Genomic DNA, 17,767 nt, shown 5'->3' on the forward strand with positions numbered 1-17,767 from the left:
TGTTGAAACTGATGCCTGATCCATGGAGGCTTTGAGGTGCCCTAACTTGTTATTACCACCAGGAGTGTGTGAACTAAGACTTCATGACTAGAAGGTAAGATATGCCCAGCAAGTTTCACTTGCAAACAGAAAAAGTATATTCAAGAAAGAGGTTAACCTTCTGGCTGTATATGAAAAAAGTGGTAGTCTGTGCATACCACTCACTACTGTGCTGTCCAAAGAAAGCAGATCAGTGGGGCCTCTGATTCACTGATGGCTTGGTGAAGCCTGGGTGTTGCAGACGCTCAGCCTCAGCAACAACTGTGTAAAACGAAAGATGGAGGTAGTCACTTTGCTAAAAGGGCAGAGCTCAGGCTGTAGTCATAGCTCCATAATAACCTTGTTAGATTTTTACTGACTTTTGGGCTATTATTGCCAACGGTCTAGTTGTCTGGACGATTTTGTCTGGAAGATTTAGACATCTTGGCAGGTTAACAAACCCATCTTTGTGTCAAAAATTGTGAAAACACACACAGCGGTTGATCAAACTATATATGCAGATCACCGTTTAAATGTCAATGGAATCAAACTGCTAATCAAGTCTGCACTGCCCAGACTTCCATCACTGACATCTAGAGCCATCATTACTTTGAAATCATCCACTACCACAGACTGAACAGAAAGTAAAGTATCCTGTGTTTCTGATGAGGAATTTGCTGTTGTACACCAGATCTGTGATCCCTGCCAGAAGCTGGCAGATCAATGTGAAGGAGGTCACAATGCCCAGGGCACTGTCTCCAACTGTTCCTTGCAGACTGGCTACCCTGAACTTTTTTAGCCTGTCTCAGGGCAATCAGTTAGGCCTCACTGGATACTTTGACGTTATACTCTTGCTACTCCACTCTGACCAGCTGTTTCTGGCCATACCACCATGAACCTCAAGACTATTTTGTGTCAGCTTTCTGTACCACCTTCAGTTTGATAATTATGTGGCATAAGCTACTAAAAATTGTCTGATAGTTATCAACGGACCTTTCGAACTCTATCATCCACGGGTAATGACACTGCAGAGTACTGCAAGAGCCTCCTCAGACAGGGACTCAAGAAGATTTCTGACTACTCCCTCACCGACTCCTGGTTCAAAAACCTGAGTTAAAGCAGTTTTGGTTGGGTCACTGAACACAGCTGTCACCAAAAAGGGATCATCTCTTTTTAAGTGCTTCCTAGGTAATGATCAAGAAAAAAGAGGTGGGAAGTTACATAAATCTAACTGGAAATTTGGGATGTTGCCTTGACTATTCATAGATATGATGCTTGTCTTTCCCCTACGGTAACACTGGGAACAGTCCAGTTGGTACCTCTTCTGGCGACAGTTTGAAAGCAGGTATGGCAGATTCAAGCTTAATTCTAGTTCAGTCACCTGGATTCTCTTGTTGAAATGACATCACCTTAAAACCTAATAATAACCACTTGGTTGAATATACTGCTTGCAGTATGGTGTATATGAAGCAAAATGGGAAACACAATGGGTCTTTAAGTTTTATAAAAATACACTTGTCCCTGACCATCCTACAGAAAGATCTGGTTAAAAGCAGATGACAGGAAATGAAGTTACATCTACTTGAAATGGAATACAATGATTTTTATGGAAGTGGAAGGAGAGCAGTAACCCCAGCACCTGGGAAGAGGACATCTCAGACCCCAGGAGAGGTAGGGAGATAGGGAGGAAGGGACAATAGTATCATGATAGTCAGGTATCAATGGACATTAATGATCTTTGTCCTTCAGAACTGTCCATCGGGTATTCCTCAGAAGGAAACTGCTCTGACATAGCAATCTCCAACTGTTGCAAGTTTCTAAATTGAGCTGGCTCTGTTATCCCCTTCTGGTTGAGTCCTATCACCATCCTCCCCAACTTAGAAAGTTCTCTTGGGAACATCAGGGGTTAGCTGCCCATGCAGAACACCAGATGTTTTCCCCATTACCATGGTTCTGTGTTTGGAAGGTGGATGATTGTCACTCAGCTGGTATCAGGTGGGTATTTACAACAAAAAGGACAGATTGCAGTGTCTGCCTTCAGATACTCCCTCCAAAAATAAAGGATGAAGCTCAAACATTCTAACTGAATTGGGGAAGGGGGAGGTCACATTGGAGGCAATGTCAGCCGGTGGCCCTGACTGATGGGCACCTCAATAGGCTGAGGAGGAAAAATATGAAAGGCAACTGCTACTTCCTTAAAAATAGCAGGAACTTTCTCATACAGTTTTATATAAACGATTCAATTCCAAATAAAGCAAAATAAGGTCCTAGTATTTTTTTTTCAGTGTCATTCAGAAAGTTTATACTGTATTCCAAAAATACTTGCATACTACAAATGTGAGAAGTACACCTTATTCAAATCCTGCATCTGCAAAACAGTCATACAGTCTTCTCAGTACAGGGTGCCTTAACTAATTCATTTAATCACAACTAAATTAATTTTTATTCTGAAATTATTTTATTAAATCACGTATCTTCTTTTTGAGGTCCTAAAGAGCCCTTAATTACTGCTAACAGAGAATTGTGGTTATTCTTCTGATAACAATATTTTGCACTACTAACATGAAATTAATGTTCCACTTTGGAATGCTCCAATTTCACAATAGCTTTTTGCTTTTATATCAACTTATGCAGTCTGGTCACTCTGAAGACATTTTAAATGACAACTTCAGCTTGCCAGGTATCAATAATGCAAATTAACTCCAACAACTTAACTGAAACTAAGTCATGAATATTACGTCGTTAAAGAGGCATGCCAATGTGAAAGATGTTAATATATTAATTCTTTTAATGAAGAAGTATGGTTCTTTTTGTTCTTTTTTTCCTTTAAAGATTTGTTTTTTATTTCTATAATAGCTGGGGTATAGGCCAGAGGCGTGGGAGGGTAAGAGGATTCATCAGAGACAGAGTGGGGAGCAGAACAGGCAGACACACTGAAAGCACTGCTGAGGGGAGCAGCGGGTGCGACAAGAGAGGTCTGCCGCGCCATGTGGGAATCTCCTTGCCTGGCCAGGAATCGAACCCGTGCTGCAGAGGCTGCGGACAGCGTCACAGTGCTGTGCTCAACCCGCTGGGCCACTGGGGAGGCCCTCTTTTTGTTCTTTTTAAACATAAGCAATTGGGCCTCCCTGGTGGCTTAGGGGTCAAATCTCAGCGCTATTACTGCTACAGCCTGAGTTCCATCCCTGGCCAGGGAGCTAACCCACATATGGTGCAGACCTCTGCTGTTCCCCTTAGCAGTGTATTTCAATAAATCCGCCTGATCTGCTCCCCACTCCGTCTCTGGTGAATACTTTCACCCCCCTGGATCTCTGGCCTACACCCCAGTTCTATGCAAATATAAAAAAAAAAAAAACCTAAATACTACGGTAAATTGTAAACTAATTCTTGACTAGCTTTCTTTTTTTTTTTTTTTTTAGAGATTTATTTATTTATTTATACAAGCACTGGGTGTAGTCAGAAGTGCGGGAGGGTGAGAGAATTCACCAGAGCCAGAGCGGGGAGCAGAGCAGGCAGAAGGACCGAAGTACACTGCTGAGGGAAGCAGCGGGCAGCAGGAAAGGTCTGCGCGCCATGTGGGACCCTCCTCCGGTGGCCGGGGAGCAGCCAGGGATCGAACTGGCGCTGCAGAGGCTGCGGGCAGCTTCTCAACCCAGCGCTCAACCGCTGCCCCACCGGGGAGGCCCTTGACTAGCTTTCTTATGCTTGTTTTAATTACGGGTATGATTTGGTGAACCCGGAGCCCAGCCTGAAACAGGAATAATTAAAAAGCAACAAAAAGTGTTGTTTCCAGGCTCTTGTGGAGTAGGATAAGCAAGTCTGGATTCAGACCAAAAGGGCAAGTTAACATATTTTAGAGGCTGGTGAGGGAAGGAGAGACACTTTTAAGTGGTAGCTTTTCAAATCCACCTAAGTATCTCCTAAAGCTAAAAAGCACATAATCCCTGCATCAAAAAGGCTGTACTACATTAGGGAGATGTGGAACAATACTATTGCTCTAAAGGAGAATGTGAAAGAATAAAAATACTTAGAGAAGTACCTAAGTCAACCTGCTTGAGGAGGTAGGTCAGGCTTCAGAGAACTGGTGACTGGCTCTCCACTGCAACCATAAAGATAAAGATTCTACCAATGAACTAACAGGTATAAGGTATGCCAGGTTGAGAATAGGGTATTATTATGCGGCAGACACTGTTTTAGGCACTTTATACTTATTCAATTAAAAAGGGAGAAGAGGATAAAAATATTTGGAGATATGACCTGAGTCAGCTTACTCTGCAAACAGCCCTAACCACAAGCATTTGTCAAAAACAATTAGCTGCACCTGTTTATCACTGCAGAATTAACAGCTGATGCCAATACTTAAAAAGCTGCCCAAAAAACTCAGAGGAATAACTGGAAGACTAAGATGTCCACAGAGGAGTTGGGAAAACTCTGATATACTCCAGGTATGCAACTGCAAGTCTGTGCGCCTATTTAGGAAAGATGTGACAAAGCCTTAAACTCTCACCTCTGTTCCATGCATACAGGAAATAAAGATAAAATCATAAACCACTTGCTGGAATATTGATGGTGTGCCCCAAAACAGAGCTTTTCAACAAAGGCTTGGAGACTGACTGGTTTAAGGATATATCTAATCAATAGCTGACCAAGAGATTTCAATGGCTACACACAAAGAACACAGACTTTACGGAGTTAATCCAGATAAATCACTCAACAAAAAGGGGGGGAGAGGGTATCTAATATCAATTTGACACACTATATTATTTATAATGTCTAATTTTTTTTTTTTTTTTTTTTTTTTTTTATAGAGGCATGCTTTATTTATTTGTTTGCTGGTTTGTTTGTTTGTTTTGTTTATACATGCACTGGGTACAGTCAGAAGCGCGGGAGGGTGAGAGAATTCACCAGAGCCAGAGCCGGGAGCAGAGCAGGCAGAAGGACCGAAGTACACTGCTGAGGGGAGCAGCGGGCGGCAGGAGAGGTCTGCACGCCATGTGGGACCCTCCTCTGGTGGCCGGGGAGCAGCCGAGGATCGAACCGGCGCCGCAGAGGCCGCGGGCAGCTTCGCAACCCAGCGCTCAACCGCTGCGCCACCGGGGAGGCCCTATAATGTCTAATTTCTAACAAAAAAAAATTTACAAGACATAGATGAACAGTAAAGCATAGCTCATACACAGGGGAAAAAGCCAATAGAAACTGTCCTCATGGAAGTCCAGACACTGTATTACAACCAACCAATACATAATACTGGAAATTTCCTGTGCTCAAGAACTCTACACAGTATCCTGCATGTCTAAATTGTAAACTAATTCTTGACTGGTTCAAGAAAAAAAAAAAAATCAACAAGCTATTATATTTATATCAAAAAGCACTGGTGGTCCTTATAACTATAAAGACCTAAATAGTTCTGGGAAAACAGGTCTATCCAGTTATTCTTATCTTCGTCTCTCAATGACTGTACACATCAACTCAACTAAATGCAGCAAAATCCAAAATTCAACCTAGTGCACCGTCATAGACAACATTCCACTGTCTTATACCAAGGGCTTTCCCCATAGTGAGCCACTACTCAATACCATCAGCAGAAAGGAACCACACAGAACATTTTTCTTTTCTTTTTTTTTTTTTGTGGGACCCTTGTCGGCAGCCAGGGAATGAACCGGCACTGCAGAGGCCACGGGCAGCCTCCCAGCCCAGCGCTCAACCACTGCGCCACCAGGGGAGGCCCCCACACAGAACATTTTTTCAGAAGATCTGCACAGAGAATTTAACCACATATCTGATATTTCTCCATCCATATATATATATCTGTAGGTTCACTTCCATTAAGAGATGATCTACTCAGGTACATATTCTCAACATAGCTCTATTTTGCCAGCCATGTCTCAGTTCTCTGCAGGAGAATATCAATTTGATTTGAGCCAGGATGCATCCATTCATGCACACCTACACTGCTGGCCACTGTATCAGAATATATGTGCACCAAGCTCCTGTCAGAAAAGTTTAATACTCAAACTAATTAAAAGATCACTAGGTAAAATAGCATGTTTGGACATATATAGTTCATTTCTTAGTTCTTCTAAAAGATCTTTTGATAAACTACATCTGTGAGTTTATCTACAGCTTTCTGCCTCATGTGAAGCTGATTTCACCAAACTGCACTTTAGTGTTATGCTAACCACCTATATTAAGGGTCCTAAGAAACAAAACGAGGTGGTAACAGCCAATCATACTTGGAGTACAATGTGCCACACACCTTACATACACTAATTTAATCCTCGCAAGTAATCCTATGTGGACAGTACCATTACTATTCCATTTGGCAGATAAGAAAACTTGCGTTGCTGGCAGGAGGGTGAGTAAATTTGCTAAGGTTACCCAGCAGTAAGAGGTAGGAAACATCGAGGCTGCCTGACTCCAGATCTCCTTTTTAGTCACTAAATTACATTACCACTATTCATTATGGACGCACGTTAAAGTCTTTACTCATTATTTCCTCTAATGTTTTCTTAGTATTTCCTATGAGAAATTTTTTTGTTTTAATATGAGTAATGACTCCTAACCAATTAATTTGTTCTCATAACCATAAATAATGTGTATTTTTTCTTTCTAAAGTACTTCGGAACTCAAGAGCTAGACTGAGCCATCTGGCAGGAATTAAGCAGCATGCATTTTGGCCACTGTGTTTCTAACTTTGCTGATTATATTGAATAGGCCCACCTGGCTTATTTATCTTCATCAATTTTCTTACTTTTACTTTTCTTACTTTTACTGTGTTAATCTCTGTAAGCCAAACCTTTTTAGTGTAAGGCCTGGCACAAATAACTGACAACTTGAATCCAACAAAACAATTTACAGGGACCTAGAGAACTCCTTAAAAGCTGCCTAGTCATCCTTATTTTATTGGATTCAAAACATACTACTTTTATTTCACATAAGTACAAGAAATCAAGTGTGAGGGAAAGAACAATCTGTATCAGAAGAATATGATAGATCCTTACATATTAATTTCAAAATGTCAGTTCATTATATCCCTGACTAACTGAACATGATTGAATACAACCATCTGTGCCTCCTCAGAGAAATAATTACCTGACTTCAAGGGCTTTGATGGCTTCAAGCATTTGTAGAAACTCTGCTGCTTTCCACACATCATTGGCCTCTTCTTCTCCTTGTATCATTAGTTTTGCTGTATATGTGAACTCAATTAAATGACGAAAAGCCATTTTACTGACACCTGTAAAAAAGATGGGCGTTAGCATCTAGTCCCTTTGATTTAAATCCTGAAGGGAAAAAGCAAAACAAACAAACAAAAAAACACCCAGTGTTGGGAACATGATTAGTATTTATCATTTTTTTTTAAAAGATTTTTATTTATTTATTTATACAAACAGTGGGTACAGTCAGAAGCGCAGGAGGGTGAGAGAATTCACCAGAGCCAGAGCGGGGAGCAGAGCAGGCAGAAGGACCGAAGCACACTGCTGAGGGGAGCAGAGGGCGGCAGGAGAGGAATGCGCGCCATGTGGGACCCTCCTCCGGTGGCCAGGGTGCAGCCAGGGATGGAACCGGCGCTGCAGAGGCTGCGGGCAGCTTCGCAACCCAGCGCTCAACCGCTGCGCCACAGGGGAGACCCTAGTATTTATCATTTTTGAAGACAGTTTCCTGACAGAATTGTCATTAATAGTACAGTAATACTGTAGCCAAGTTCCAGCACTAACTAGTAAACTACTTTTAGTTTAGACCTTTCCCAAAAATTTCCAAAGGCTCTTACAGAACAGTGTAGATCTATCATTCTAATAACTAAGTTTATTAATAATCACATGTCAGGGCCTCCCCGGTGGTGCAGCGGTTGAGCACTGGGCTGCGAAGCTGCCCGCAGCCTCTGAAGCACCGGTTCAATCCCCGGCCACCAGCAAGGGTCCCACATGGCGCGCAGACCTCTCCTGCTGCGCTCGTTGCTCCCCTCAGCAGTGTACTTCGTCAGTCTGCCTGTTCTGTTCCCCGCTCTGGCTCTGGGGGATTCTCTCACCCTCCTGCGCTTCTGACTGTGACCTGTGCTTGTATAAGTAAATAAATAAATCTTTAAAAAAAAAAAATCATATGTCAGATATACCATGTTGCCTGCCAGGGAGTTGTGTGTCAACTCAGCTCTTAAATGGTTTTCCATTGCTTAGTAAATAAAGTTCATTACCACTCCTCCTTATCTCAAGGTCGTCAACCTTATTTTTGTATTCATCACTATTTTCCCTTCCAAATTTTAAACTGTATCAAGTCCATGCTATACAATAATGCTCAAACAAACCCTTCACTTTCTAAGAGCTTCTTTGTCTTCATTTATACTTACGCCCCCTAACTGCTTAATTACTATGATTGCACAGATCCTACCAGCATTGAAGGCTTATATTTAATGCCACATTTATGAAAACTTCGTCAATAGTTCTCCAGAAGCTGAACTCTCGACCTGTTCTGTTTATTACAATTAAAGCTCTTGAATGTAAGCTACAAGAGGGAAATGATTTTGTTTGTACTGTCACCTCACAGTACCTAACACAATGCTTCTAAAAAATGCAGCCACTATACGCTAAAGTCACTTTCAAAATTAAGCATCCTTAATTCCAACTTTATCTTTACAAGTTCTGTGTTCAAAATTTGGCCCAAAATGATACTCTATTGCTTTGTGGTCCTGAAAGCAGCTATATATTGTTTCAGTCTACCAATACAAGGTTACGAAAATCTATTGACAGGAATGAAAAGAAAACTACCTGTAACAGAGCTTGAGGCTAAAAAAATGCTTACTTCCAAACTGCAAACAAATGCAAAGCACAAAAAATATTTGAATGTTCTTCCCATGCACTTTCAATACTGGAATGTGAGACCTTCAGGACAACGGTTAAGTATGTTAGAGGAAGAGCAACCATCCTCTAATTTGTGGGAAGAAAGGCTATCAGGGCCTCCCTGGTGGCGCAAGGGGTTAAGACACAACCTATGAAGCTATCTGTAACCACTGCAGCACGAGTTCGATTTCCTGCCGGGGAGCTACCCACACAGCACAGCAGACCTCTCCAGTTACCCGCTGCTCCCCTCAGCAGTGTATTTCACTGCCTGTTCTGTTCCCCACTCTGTCTCTGGTGAATCCTCTCACCCTCCACACTCTGGCCTGTATCCCAATTCTTGTATGCATAAATAAATCTTTAAAAAAAAAAAAAAAAGGCTATCATTCAGGGAGTCAGAACTCTCAAGTTTTAGTCCCAACTCTCTAAGACCTGATGATTTTGGACAGTCAGAACCTCTGAGCCTAAGCAGATTCATCTTCAAAACGTCTAAAAGAAATCTGAATATTGAGAAATATCATAAATAAAAGATGGTCAAGTTACACGCTATCAAATAAGCAAACCAAGAATAACGGGATTCACTGATGGGTTAAGCCCCTAAATCATCTTTTTTCTTTCTGTTGCCTTTTGACCATGTTATTCTTTACTATGTGAGAGTTACCTGAACGACAACCAGATTTTACTGTCTTTTTAAGGAGTTCTAACCAAAAGTTTAAAAGTACAATGAAAATTCTTCCTAAAAACAAAGTGTAGATGTTTCCTGAAGTACAGACTTTGATTTTTAATCACATATATTGCATGACTAAACACTTCATTAACTCAATTTTCATAGCAATCCATTAAACTTCTATTATAATCCCCACTTTACAGATGAGGAAATCAAGGTACAGAAGTTAAACACTTTCCAAAGTCATATAATTGTTAAGTGGTAAAACTCGGCTCAAACACAAATGGTCTAACTCCAAAGTCCATGATAATTTTTTTAAGTAGGATGAAGTCAGGGCATATTCCTGCTTGAAGAGTCTGAATACTTATCATCTCATCCACTACAGGCCTGTATCTCTTATTCATAGTTTCAAAGTCCTCCAAATTTCTTCAAACCAGAAGTTTCCCCATAAATTTAGCACCAAAATTTGAACTTGCATGAGGCTATTTACACTCTTCATCCTCATCCTAGAGAGACTAAACATCAATATGCTACACTACTGAAATATTATTTGGTTATAGAATGCTGTCCTAGTCCCCACTGACAGTTTAAGACATAGACTGTGTTATCTTTAAATAATTAGAAAAACACATCTAGCCTCTGAGGATTTCAAAAATGGCGAACTTGGTTCCCAATTTTGGCTAATCAGAATCACTGGAGACCCAATAATGCATGGGTCCCTAATCACCACAATCAAAACGGAGACAGGAAACTATAAGCATTCCAGGTGCTTCGTATGTGACAAAACATTGGCCCTTGGAATAAAACGACCTCACTTATTAGCTAACATTAAACAAACGGTAACACCGGCTCAGGTAAGTGATGTGGTGGTAGAAAACAAGATGGTTGCAAAAGTATTTTATTCTCTATCAGGACTAGTTCGGTAACTTACAAATCTCAGTTTATTTTCTCCTTAACCCCTTACCCTTTCATAAAAGAGGCATGCAGGAAAATTCAATTTTCCTGACTACAAATAACTTAGAAACATTAATATAAACACCTTTACCCTGAATCCTAATTTTCTACTTGGAAAGCAACAAAATAGGGCAGCAATCTGGAATTTCTCTAGTCCTAGGAAATTCCCCCAACTGGTGGAAAAGTCCTGTTCAAAAAGATGGCTGGGGCCTCCCGGTGGCGCAGCAGATTGAGCACGGTGCTGTGAAGCTGTCCGCAGCCTCTGCAGCACGGGTTCAATTCCCAGCCAGCCAGGGAGAAACCCACATAGTGCAGCAGACCTCTCCTGTCTCGCCCGCTGCTCCCCTCAGCAGTGTATTTCAGTCAGACTGCCTGTTCTGTTCCCTGCTCTGTCTCTAGTGCATTCTCTCGCCTTCCAGCGCCTCTGACCTGTACCCCAGTTCTTCTATAAATAAATAAATCTTTAAAAATATATACCTGAACATATATTTGCAAGTTTTTTGGTCTCTATTTTCAGGGGCTAAAATTTTTGACTTTGATAGCAGAGTTGCTCTTAGTTTAGGTATACAGTAGAGAAAGGAAGGATTTAAAACCTGGAGGTTCACATTAAAACACTGTATCTTCTGAACAAGGGAATGAGAGAATGACTGTCCATTGGAGATTTCATGTGGTATGAATCTAATCACAACATTGAGCTGGGATGCAACTGGCTTTGAGGATAATTTTTGATTTGAAGCCTGAGGGGGAAACCTGTGGTTCTAGTCAAAGGTACTTACTTACCAGGAACCGAGAAAGTAGGTAGAGGGCAAACTCAACTTATACTTAGTGACAATTTATACTTACATAGCGCATTACAATTTAAATTTCTTTTAATATACACGTCACTTGATTTTACAAAACCTTGTAAGGCAGTCTTTCCTCAATATTAACTACCCATTAGAATCAACCAGTGCTGCTCAAACTTTACTGTCCACAGGAATCACCTGGGGACCGATCTCTTGATTCTGGTGAGGGGTAGGCCTGAAAGTCTACATGTTTAATGAGCTTCCAGGTGATGCCTAAATAGGTGTTCTCAGGCCACACCTTGAATAGGTGGCTTAGAGAACTTTTAAAAATAGATGTTTGGAGGGCCTCCCTGGTGGCACAAGGTGTTAAGCACCGCATTATGAAGCAGTCCGCAGCCTGTACAGCACAAGTTTGAGCCTCGGCCAGCCAGGGAGCAACCCATATGACGAAGAAGACCTCTCCTGTCTCGCCCACTGCTCCCCTCAACAGTGTATTTCAATCAGTCTGCCTGTTCTGTTCCCCGCTCTGTCTCTGGTGAATCCTCTCATCCCCCCCTCACATCTCTGGCCTGTATGCATAAATAAATCTTTATTTAAAAAAAAAAAAAAACTTGGATCCCACCCCCTCAAAAGACTGATTTAATTGACATAGAGGTATAGCCTAAACACTGTACTTGCAAAAAGCTCCCCTGACATTTCTAATGTGCAGTTAAGAACCTGAACCATCACTACAGGTCATTATATTTAACAGACAGGAGCTCCAGTTAAGATGGAGAAAGCACATTCCACCCGATCTTATCTACTGATTTCAAATGAAAATCCTGAGCTGAATACATACACAAGTATACAAAGAGTTTGAAAAATAGAAACAAGCATATTAAAGGGGGGGGGGGAATCAAAACTCAAAAAACAGCAGTTTCCTGGTTTTTATTTTTTCTTCCACATATCCCAGCTTAGACTTGAGGACAGCCCAAATCCTGTAACTACACAGTAGGTACAGACAGAAAAAGCTTGAGACAGTATTTCTCGTTAGAGGATCAGGAAAAGAGATGGTGAGAGAATAGGGAAAAATACCTGGGTTTTTTTTTTTTTTTTTTTTTTTTTTTTTCAGATTTTTATTTATATAAGAGCTAGGGTACAGACCAGAGTCAAGGGAGGGTGAGAGGATTCACCACAGACAGAGTGGGGGGCAGAACAGGCAGACGGACCGAAAGCACTGCTGAGGGAAGCAGCAGGCGCGACAGGAGAGGTCTGCCTCGCCATGTGGGTATCTCCCTGGCTGGCTGGGAATTGAATCCACGCTGCAGAGGCTGCAGACAGCTTCACAGTGTTGCACTCAACCCACTGCGCCACCGGGGAGGCCCATACCTGGTTTTTACTCTTCTGTGCTGCCTTAAGGCAAGAGCCAGTTCTGAAGCTGCACACCTGTGGCTGGTGACCACCGAGCATTTTCAAGGCCACCTAAGGGGGCCTCCCTGGTGGCGCAAGGGGTTAAGCACTGCATATAAAGCAATCCGAAGCCTCTGCAGCACGAGTTCGATCCCTGGCTGACCAGGGAGCAACCCACAAGGTGCAACAGTCCTCTCGTCTTGCCCGCTGCTCCCCTCAGCAGTGTATTGCACTCAGTCTATCAGGCCAGCATCTCCGGCCTGTACCCCAGCTCTTGTATGCATAAATCAATCTTTAAAAATAAATAAATAAAGGCTACCTAAACCCTAAAAGAAAGCTCATCTCCCTACCAGAACTAGGAATAAGACGTGAAGAACATGGTGAGAATTTTTTTTTCCCCTCTTACTATTTTGTCCAGAAAGTGGATCCCACTACAAGAAATATATGACAGCACAGAGAGGTTTAAAATCCCAACTTTTCTAGTCAGAAAATGATGAAAAGATGCTCCTGAATTAGAAGAGAAAGCTGGAAAAATACCTGCTAAATCTGTGCATGAAGTCTTGTGCTTACCACCAAGCTGCATGCGGTAGAAGTGACCTGAGACAGCACAGCAAAGGCTATGACAAGTGCATGAGGGTAGCCTACCATCCCGGGGAGTACATATGGTACCTAAATATTCCCAAGACTACACAACTGACAAAAAGCAAAGTCAGGACTACAATTCTCAGGTTTTCTAATTACATGCCCAGGGCTTTCTCTACTACCAGGTGACCTGAGTTTGTAATATAGCAATCCCAAAGTTAAAGGCTTAAGACCCTGAGCCAAATTAGTTCTTTAAACCTGAATAAGGCAAATAACAAAAAAGACTACTTTCTTCTCTATCTAAAGTTTAAATACCAAAGACTTGTGTATGCTAAACTAAACTGAAGACAACTTCCCTTTGAAATCTTTCCCACCAAAGGTAAACCAAATCACTCATTCTCCCTAGTGACAACATTCCACAATAAGTCTCTAAAGTTTTTGCACTCCTTTACCTGTTTCTTGTCTGTGATTAAACTTTGCAAATTCTTTAAGAGCTGTCATCAATTTTTCATTTCATGAGCCTAGCACAGTACTTTGTAACAGATCACCGTGACAAATATCTCCAATTCATTAAGCTTGGACAATACACCAAACAATACCAGGCACTCTGCATATTATTTCAATTATTCATTACAAGCCAGTTAATAATCACCCACTTTTGATGAGGAGGCAAAGATGCAATCATGATAAAGTAATTTGCCTGGACTCACAGTACTGCAGGTGAATAAATGGATGAAATCTTGCCTTGTAACAGAAACCACTATTATGTAGGTAGCTAAATTGTCACGTTAGAAAGCTTTGGAGATTCCTACTATACCTGTGCTCTATCCATTACAGGTAATGAAAGATAATCTCTGGGTATATGAGCTAGAATGCTAGAAAAATTGAAATGCACCAAAATAAGAGAATATCATAACTCTGCTTCTTTACTCCCCTAGGTACTAAATTTTTCCAAGGGAATAGTGTTTCTAGGCAACCCGTTCATAACAAAGAATATATACACAGTGAAAGAGATACAAAACCAAAATGCAAGAATCTGAAAGCTAAAACACTACTTATGTAAGCAAGCTAACTTATTTCCTATAGTTTTTTGGATCTTGGTGGTGGGAGGAGGTATTATAGAAGACAAAAAGCATGGTATTTACTAGCACACAGTGAATCCCTAGCTAGGTGGGCAACCTTGGGCAAGTAACCTTCTAGAGCCTGTTCTGGGATGTGTAAATTAGAATACCACTTCAAAGGATTGCTACAAATCTCAGAAAATGCACATCAACTACACAGTTCAATACCTGGCACTTGACAGGTTATTGTAAAAAGTTATGTACAAAAATCACTTCCTATTTTAAGGCCACTATCAAGCAGGATGATCCCTTCTACCCCATGCCCTCCATAGCCACTTAACTCCCTTTGAATGCTACACCAGTTCTTAGCCTTTTCCTTATGGCAGCCTTCTCAGTGCACGTGCCATCTGTACTTTTGCTACACAGGTTCTACTGTAACCTGCATCCCCACCAGTCTGAAAAACGTACTGAATAAAAACATGAATTCACTTGTAGTACATGTTTTCAAAAGACAGTGACCACTGACTTTAGCCATAGAAAAGATTCCTTTAAGAGACCAACATCTACCATCGAACTTGAGTTTTTCCTGGCGGATAGTTTTACCAAGCAGTCTACTCAAAGTAACTGTCAGGTGTCAAAAGAACAATTTATATTGGCACCTAATAGGAACCACTGATGCAAATTAACTGTCTAAAACTTCATCAATTATGTTCACTAAATACTGCATTTAAAACAAATATTTACCTTCTATCTCCACAAAAGGTTCCTGAGTAAACTCCTGGAAGAATGTGTAGAAGAACTTACTGCAAGCAGCCAATACAGCTTTGTGGGCCTTAAAATGGTGTCCTAGATAAAAAATAAAATCATGTATACTCACAAAAACCAAATGTAAAACTGTAAGGCAGACTAGAAAATTAAAACATTAAAAACATCCTTTTAAAATTTTTTTTATTTTCTTACATTGTTCATTTTTGTACAATATTTGATTTCTCCCCGCAGGTGTAATCCCCACAAATCTCCCACTATCACATCACCTGTGAACCATCAACCACAGTCCCTTCTGCTTATCCCTCCCCTACAGACCAGATTTCTTCATCATTATAAGCCTGTATAGATTACTGAACTAAAGTTAGAATATTCTTGCAGCTCTCTTGTCAAACTTTAATCTCCATTAAACAAGCCATTACCTCCAAGACTTTACTAAGTCAATTTTATAAAAGTCAATTTACAACACTTCCGGAAGCAAGAAGCCTCCTATTAAAAAGTGAAAGGCGTAATCTATTCAACTGAAACTGATAAATACAGACACAACCCAAGAGGTTACACATCATTTGGAAGAGAGAAGGAAAAGTCACAGGACAAGCAGGAAGCTGGATGCTTCTTATGGAAAGTTTTCTAGTATACCTAGTACTTGGAAACTACAGCAGATTTGGAGAGGAAGAAAAAAAAAAAAAAAAAGCTTGTCTTGAGAAACCTATTTTAACTGAAAATGATAACCCAGCTGGGTATCCAAAATGGCAAGGACCCCATTTTATTTGGAGACTCCCAAAGGGGTTACCAGTGCTGCAAAGGAGTCTCTCACATTCTCCCTCCAACACCATCTGGGAAACTAGAATCATCACCCAAAAAAGACGCCGGTGAGAGATTACTCAAAGCACCTGATCACCAGAAAAGGCTATTAACCAAATATTTAGAAAACTCCTCCCAATCGCTAAAACATCACCTTTTACTCAAGTATGTAAAGAGAAAACTTCAAGAGGCTGCAAGAAGTTAACTGTGATGACTATTGTTAAAAGGGTGACACCAGCCTCCTGCGGTCTGCTTTACGCGAGCGGGCCCTGACAAAGTGCCCACGGGTCTCGGCGCACCATCCTCACAGACTTTTCCAAGCACCCATAAGGCGGTGGAAAAGGGGGGTGGCGGCAGGGGAGCTGAGAACTGAAGCCACAAATTCACCCACCACGCTACCCACCGTCGACAATCAGGGTGATGTCAGTAAAGCGGTCCTGCTCTCGCTGTTCATTCAATCGGTCCAGGATCATCTTGTGATGTTCAGGGAACTCCTGAAGGCATTCCATCGTCTCCTCGGCCTCCATGGCCGTCGGGTTGCTCTACAAAAGAGGAGCACGATAATGGACATCCATGAGCCCGTGCTAGGGAACAAAACCCCGAAAGCAGAAAACAACAACAACAAAACCCCGAGCCTCAGCAACGTGAAAAGAAGGGGGGAGGGTGAGGAAGAGCAGAGGAAGACGGGGGAAGAAAGAAAGGCGAGCCGGGTGGCCGACGCGCGCCGGGGGCCGGGGCCGCGGCCGGGGCCGTCCGAGCCTGACCTAATTGGAGTCGGGAGACGCGAGCTGGAGCGGGAGGGCACCGCGCCGGAGGCTCCCGGCGCCGGGCGCGTAAGTCCGGCAGGAGCGGGGACCCGACCGTCGCGGCGGCCCTCTAACGGCCCGCCAAGCCCTTCCGCCCGGCCCGGGCGCCCGCCGCCCCGGGACCCGGTCCGGCCCGCGGCCCGCGGCCCACAACGACTCCTGGGTCGCCTCTCTCCGGCCCCCTCCCTCTTCTCCCCCGCCCCGACCGGGCCGGCACTCACTCAGGGAAGGAGGAGCGGCCCGGGCCTGCGCGTCACTCACGTCGACGTGCTGCGTCACGGCGTCGGCCCCGGCTGACGCGGACGCCGAGAGAGCGCCGACCGCGACGGCGACGACGGGCCACGCCCCCAGCCGCCCCCTCCCAGCGCGGGGAGGAGCCGCCCGCGGGCCGGGCGCTCGCCCAGGCGAGGCCGCGCGCTGAGAGGAGGAAGTGGAGCGGCGCTGCGGTGGGGGGGGGGCCCGGTCGCGGCCGGCCGCGCGGGGGTCGGGGCACCCCACAGCCCCGCCCTCCCGCCTTCCGGCGACCCGCGCTCGTCTACGGGCGCGAGCGCCGCCGGCCCCGGCCGCAGAATAAGCCGGAGCCCGTTCCCGCGCGGCTTTAATCCGCGCGCGCGGCCCCGCCCCGGCCCGCCCCCCGCCTGCCCGCCGCGGCCCGCCTCACCTAGCGCGGGAGCCGCCCTCGCCCCGCGCCGGCCCGCGCCGCCTCGCCGCTCCCGCCGCCCCGCGCCGGGCCGGCGCCCGCCCCGCGCCGCTCCCTGCCCCTGCGAGGCGCCGCGCCCGCCATCTCCCCGCGCGCGCTCCGAGCCGCCGCCGCCCGGGTCGCCGGCGCACGTGCCCCGCGGCGAGCCCGAGAGGCCGGGCGCGGACTGCGGCGGCCACGGGCGCGAGCACGTCCCGGCCGCCGGGGATCGGCCTCCCGGGTGCCCGCCCCCCGGTGCTCGCCCGCCGCGCGTCTCTGCGGGGCCCGGGGACGCTCGCTGGCACGGGACGCCGCCCTGCGGCTCTGCGCCCCGGCCCGCCGCGCGGGAAGAGGCCGGGCGCCCGCGCAGCCTGAGCGCTCACACCCCGGGATTTCTTTCCTGCCTCGTGGTGCCCAGAGGCTGCT

The 17,767-nt window shown here is 44.3% G+C and overlaps 1 protein-coding gene across 6 annotated transcripts in view; it reads right to left on the reverse strand.

The window, feature by feature from the left end:
- The window catches only part of ZNF131 (zinc finger protein 131), a 32,089-nt gene extending 14,743 nt beyond the window's left edge, over window positions 1-17,346 (reverse strand). For 2 of the 6 annotated variants that reach the window (XM_037529234.2, XM_037529231.2), the window contains exons 1-4: window positions 16,621-16,887; window positions 16,260-16,398; window positions 15,032-15,133; window positions 7,111-7,255 (exon numbers count right to left, since the gene is read on the reverse strand). In XM_037529234.2, the coding sequence (XP_037385131.1) occupies window positions 7,111-7,255; window positions 15,032-15,133; window positions 16,260-16,383 (371 nt within the window). In that variant the 5' untranslated portion in view covers window positions 16,384-16,398; window positions 16,621-16,887. Of the gene's footprint in view, window positions 1-7,110; window positions 7,256-15,031; window positions 15,134-16,259; window positions 16,399-16,620; window positions 16,960-17,323 lie in introns of those variants that run through there. The other 4 variants (XM_037529232.2, XM_037529229.2, XM_037529233.2 and 1 more) reach the window with 4 other exon arrangements.
- Between the last annotated feature and the right edge of the window lie 421 nt (window positions 17,347-17,767).

This window comes from Talpa occidentalis, unplaced genomic scaffold (genome assembly GCF_014898055.3).
Source record: "Talpa occidentalis isolate TD23 unplaced genomic scaffold, MPIMG_talOcc4v2.1 talOcc4.6, whole genome shotgun sequence".
Classification (NCBI taxonomy): domain Eukaryota; kingdom Metazoa; phylum Chordata; class Mammalia; order Eulipotyphla; family Talpidae; genus Talpa; species Talpa occidentalis.